Genomic DNA, 5,715 nt, shown 5'->3' on the forward strand with positions numbered 1-5,715 from the left:
GGTCGCAGGTCCTCAAACTGGGCGAGGGAAAGACGGCGATATCGCTGTCATCGCCTCATCCAGGCGCAGCTCCTGAAGCAAGTGGTGAAACTCACCAAACTGCTCACGCGTCTGGAGGACCTGATGGACCCAGGTACGGCGAGGACGTCCTTAACGCCGCTGCTCTGCTCTCCACAGTAAATAGAGAAGGGAGACTCTCTCTTCAAGCGCTAGCTCGACAGCTGCCATCTAGCAAAGATACCGGTCTGGCACAACTTCCTCCCACATTTCCGGTTCACGCGCGTCAAAGTATGCAATTTTGAGGCGCGATGGATTTTTCTTGGACACGCGTCGAGGTGCGAATGTGCACGCGTCAAATTAGGGGCGTTTGGGGCGTTTTCGTTCGCGTCTATCGCGTTTGGTGTGAACACACCGTTAGTGTTCGTTTGACTTTGGGACCTGAAGTGGATGGAGTTTTGGACCCAGATTACTCCGCGAAGCTCCTCACTACGGCAGCCATAATGCTCTGACAATCCATCAAGCAGTGCGGCTTACCAAAGTTGTACTAAACATTTTTTAACAGATTTCTGCACGCAGAAATCGGTTCGAGGTCAGTAAGCACCAGTGGCGTGTCTAGAAAATTTTTGTTGGGGGGGCCAGGTAGGGGCACAGATTTGGAGAAGGGTGGCAGATTTAATTGGCAGATAATGTTTAAAAAAAAAAAATTCTACCAACCCTTAACCATAATTCAATAATCCTATAAACCTAATAACCAAATGCACTTTTAACTCTTATTAGAATGAGATTTTAACCACTACGGTGCAAAGTTTTTAGATACTGCGTTGATAAAGTACAAGAGATACAATCAGTGCTTTGTCAGTGTTTACTCAGCATTCAAGGACAGCAATATTTGCATAGTATTTTTACTGACATATACTGCACATATGTTTTGGGCAAAAACATTTTTGAAAATTAAAATACGAACATTTGTAACAAACAATTGACAAATTAGCCAATGCCAATGCAAAACTTTATCTGCCTGTTAAAAAAAAAGAAGATAATCTTCTCACAAACTGGTGTTTGATTTTGAAACAGGAAAAAAGTGGGGAAACAAATGAAAAGACTAACATTTGAATAAAACCTGAAAGCAAGTAAATACTTTCTATGCTGCCTTATGGTAAACTTTGGTAATATTGATAAAGAACAACACTGGCTGATGATGAAATACAGTCAGCTGGCATGGTGACACTGCCAGTATTAACCTGCAGGGCTGGACTGGGACAAAAAAATTGGGCATTTTTACTACAGACCGACCCACCAGGTAGTAAAGCCATAAAAACTTTGAATGAAAACAAATGCTGTTGTGACAGTGATGTACAGTCTTGTTGGTATATGTATGATTTCTATACATTTTACGTCAGATAAAAACTTTGGTTGTAAGATTTAGATAATTATTTAATAAAAACTAGGTATTTTAAATGAGAATAAGAAAGAAAAGTATTTCTTTGTGCCCCCCTTTCCCTGTTAATTCCCTACCTGGCCCCCTGGCAAAACTTTGCTAGACCCGCCCCTGCACAGTTACCAGCTGTCAGCTACATAAAAAAGGATCCTGGTGTTATTTATCTCTCAGAAACAGTTGATAACTTCAACTCATTCATGTCACCTAAAAGGTAAACCTGTTTCTCCATCACCTGTTCAGCTCTGATGATTCAGTAAGGACATCTCCTGGTTTCATCTTCATGTTTCCCTCTCACCACATATCTAAACAGACATCATGACCAGCAGCTTTACAGCTGTGGCTCCAGCAAACATCAGCTGATACTAGAAATTAATATTAAATACATTCTAACAACAGCTGATCAAGCTTAAACGTGCTGCTGTTGTTTAGCGCAATATCTGCTGGTTTCCTCTTTCTGGCGCAAAGTGGGCGATAAACAAACAAGAGAGAAAAGCCGATCAGCTGATCATTGATCAGTTTCATGATTGAAGTAGCAACAGGAGAGGGAGGGGGAGAGAATGAGAGAAGAGGCAGCTGTGCAGCATAAAGACAGAATAAATCCAGCTTTGTGTCTTTTTTCCATTCTAGCTAAAGTTCGGGACAAACTGCGTCTCTTCTCAGCTCAATACGAAACGTGTAATATTTTCTCTGATTGAGGGACCATTCCATTTTTAAGGAGCCGTTGGCAACTCTACTAACTAACCTTATAAATAAAATAAAGTTCACTATCAGTAACATCATAGCACCCACCCAGCTGTATAAAAACTCCGTCAAGCTGGCTAGAACGCAGTACGAGTTATTGCAACTGACAGTAAAAAGTCAGCAACATGAAAATAAACTCCACCTAAACTTGGTTTATATCTGACCCAGATAGACTGCAGGTCATAACTTCTTACATGAAGTTCAGTTCACCTGACACTCGGACTGGTGGCTGCTTCGGGTCTCTCCTCCTGCCTCCCCTTCCCTCATCCACCTGTTGCCTCTGTGGAAGCCCCGCCATAGCCACCACCAAACACCTGAGTTATTTCTACACATCGACCTGCATCTGGCCAATCCACCACCTCTCATTGTTCATGCCATTACAAAAAAAATAAAAAATAAGTCACTGGGGATATGCCCGATGGCCAGTCCAGCTATGTTAACCTGCAACCAAATTTGCAGCTCCATACAGCAATGTTACGACTTAGATTATATCTTATAACTCTTATGTTAGCTGCCCTCAGTAGCATACTGTCTGAAATATTCCACGGCTGCAATAATTCTTTAAGTGTTATTTTTTTCCTTCGTATTCTAATTTCACCGAAGTTTACTAAACTCAACAAACTTGATATTACTTACCGGGACATTTATTCTGTCCTCATTTTCTTTCACCGAAAAATTGTTTCCTGCAGTGCCGTCTTTCGCGCCTGGCTCTCCTACCTTTGCTAACGTGATGCGCATAGCGCAGAAGCGATGCTGCATTCACTTACACTTGGATATCTGAGCGTCACCGTGAAAACATAATCGGACATTTGATATTTGATTGAATTTTATTGTTTTGCCTTTGGGGTGGCACCTGGGGTGGCCAGTCTGGTTTGGGGGGTGGCCTGTGCCCCCCCAGGCCACCCCGCTGGACACGCCATTGGTAAGCACAACCAGAATTCATACATAAGGCACGCTCTCGATTTTTGAGAAAATTAAAGGATTTTAAGTGTGCCTTATAGTGTGGAAAATACGTTATACAGAAGAAAAGAATATATCGTGATATATATCGTTACCGCACATGCTTGAAATTATATCGCGATATAAATTTTAGGCCATATCGCCCAGCCCTAGCAGGGGGCAGTTGATTTAACCCAGCGAAAACCAGAAACATCAGATGAGAAACTTCAATCAAGCTCAAAAGTGACCACCCATGTTTTGAATGTCTTCAGCTCCCGAAGCTGAACATGGGTGTCTTCATTCATGTTTCAGAAAGCGCTTACATGAAGAGTTTTAAACAAGCCACCGAGCTACAAAGTGAACGATGTTAATAAAAAGACTTGATTTGGATATAAAAAAACAAAACAAAAAAAAAAACAGAAGAAGGCCAAAGCACGTGGAATGCAAGTGGCCTAGTACCTGATAGTGGGTATCCTGTCCAGCCGAGACTCGGGGCTCCAGGCTAGAGCGTCGACACGCAGTTCATGGTGAAAAGCTCGAAGAACATTGAATTCAACTCCCTCGACCTCCACATCCTCCTCCTGTAGGAGCAAAGTTGCATTCAGAGAAGGAAACAGATGTGCACTCAGTGAACCAAAACACGTGAGACTGTATCTCTAACCTGGAAGAGGCAGGTGCCCACCACCACGTACTGGTTTCCACCATAGGCCAGGAGAGATGCCGGGGTACCGGAGCTGAAGGGACTGAACTCCACCACATGAACAAAGTCGTCACATGGTACGGTGTAGCTGGGACTGTGGCTTGAGTCCTCCTGCATGTCGCGCGTACTTCCACTGAAAGAATCAGAAGGATAACCGATAGGAAATGATTAGGATGATCATCAATACCTGTTGTTTAAAACCACTTTTAAACAAGAACATCAGTTCATTGATCAGATTATTATCGGTAAATGTACCAGTAGTCATGATAAATGTGATAATTAAAAGTCTCAACACTACATATATGATGATATTAAGCTATTTTGTTAAAGGTTGTGTTTAACTTGATTTTTAACTGATTAACTAAACAGGTTCCCAACTTTTAGGATAAATAACATTAGGTTTGTCTTAACGCTTAAAGGTAAATCAATGGGCTTCTAATGAAAAGGCACAAAATACTCAGGCACAAAATAAATGTTGTGTTAATTGTAATGTCTTAAAATCAGTCAGTTCTGTTAAGTGTTTGAGCACCTTAGATGTGGTAAATGGAGTTGTTATTATATAGCGTTTTTCTACTCTACTAGAGCAGTCAAAGCTCTTTATACAACATGCATCATTCACCCATTCAAACAAGCACTTGTTTCTACATCTATCTTTCTAACATTCACACACATTCATACATCATACCTACATACTCTACCACCTGAGCTACAACCACTTGTTGTAGCTGTACATCATGGAGGTACAACACACAAATCTGCTGCAACTGATGCCATTATATCAAGAAAATTTCCAGGAACTTATTGAATGTATATTTTTAAAAAGTCTAGACTGGATTTTATTTCAGTCAACTAAAATTGTTTTCAGGCCTACTTTTATCTTAGTTTTTGTTAACTACACTAGTTGGGGATTTATAAACCCTCTTTTGTATCTTGCAGATAAAAAATAAAGTTAAACTTAACTAAACTAAATCAGTATTTTTGCTTATGTTCAATAAAAAAAAAGGAAAAAAAGTCTGCAGGGTTACAGTTGCTAAGGATCCTAAAAACCAAACGTCAATCAAAGACTTTCTTGTTTTTCATATCCCAGTAGTTACAGACTCATGCACAGCAAGTAGGACGCAGCTGGACTATGTTTTACCAAACTACATTGATCAACATTAGATTCGGCGCAGTTAATATACACACAGAGTCCCCCCCCTTTTTAAACTTAGTACAAATGCAGACAGTGCTTAAAATTGTATTACTGCTTATGAGTTAAGTTTTTTCTCGCTAAGTTGCAACAAGGTCGTTTATTTTCATGTTATTTCTGTAAAGGAAAACTAGGTGAATATGATATCTCAGCTAAACTAGTGTGGCTTTTGTGGAAGAATAATAATAATGGTAGCATGTCACCAGTCTAGAAGCAAAACGTGCTGCTGGTTTAAATGCGGAAGCACTGCTTGTCGTTTTTACCAGTCAAACCGCAGCCTGGCAATGTCGTAGCTAACCCTTACTGGTGAGGGTCTATCTAAACTCAGAACACAGCAGTAACTGATAGACTTTACTACCTTATTTTCAATGAATCCCTTGAACGAAACGCTACCCGCGTTTGAGATGTTTTCAATCTTCTTCCGATTACGACACGGAACGTACCATCGAGTAGAAATGTCAGAGGGTGGTTGGGTATTAGTTATGGCGACAGAAATTTTTGGGGAGAAAGTCTAAACCACTTTAGAAAATCCATAAGCGTTACTGAAAGATTTTATTTGAAACACGTCTAATGACACGAACTTATAGCTAGCTGTCGAGTTTTAGAATTGAATATCTCTACGAAAAGAAAAATCTCACCCCCGCTATTTGCTGAGAGGTGATTGGACAAAAAGGAACAACGTCATCGGCAATTTAAAATTTCAAAACA

General features: G+C 40.6%; 1 protein-coding gene across 1 annotated transcript in view; it reads right to left on the reverse strand.

Annotated features, from left to right (window-relative positions):
• nup37 (nucleoporin 37) overlaps positions 1–5,508 on the reverse strand; it is a 29,800-nt gene extending 24,292 nt beyond the window's left edge. Inside the window, exons 1-3 of the mRNA XM_085251243.1 lie at positions 5,366–5,508; positions 3,780–3,951; positions 3,578–3,699 (exon numbers count right to left, since the gene is read on the reverse strand). Of these exons, the coding sequence (XP_085107369.1) occupies positions 3,578–3,699; positions 3,780–3,935 (278 nt within the window). The 5' untranslated portion in view covers positions 3,936–3,951; positions 5,366–5,508. The remainder of the gene's footprint in view (positions 1–3,577; positions 3,700–3,779; positions 3,952–5,365) is intronic.
• Between the last annotated feature and the right edge of the window lie 207 nt (positions 5,509–5,715).

The sequence above is a fragment of the Mchenga conophoros genome, linkage group LG17, assembly GCF_057382185.1.
Source record: "Mchenga conophoros isolate Kocher_MC1m ecotype Shallow Benthic linkage group LG17, M_conophoros_male_GT1.1, whole genome shotgun sequence".
Lineage (NCBI taxonomy): Eukaryota > Metazoa > Chordata > Actinopteri > Cichliformes > Cichlidae > Mchenga > Mchenga conophoros.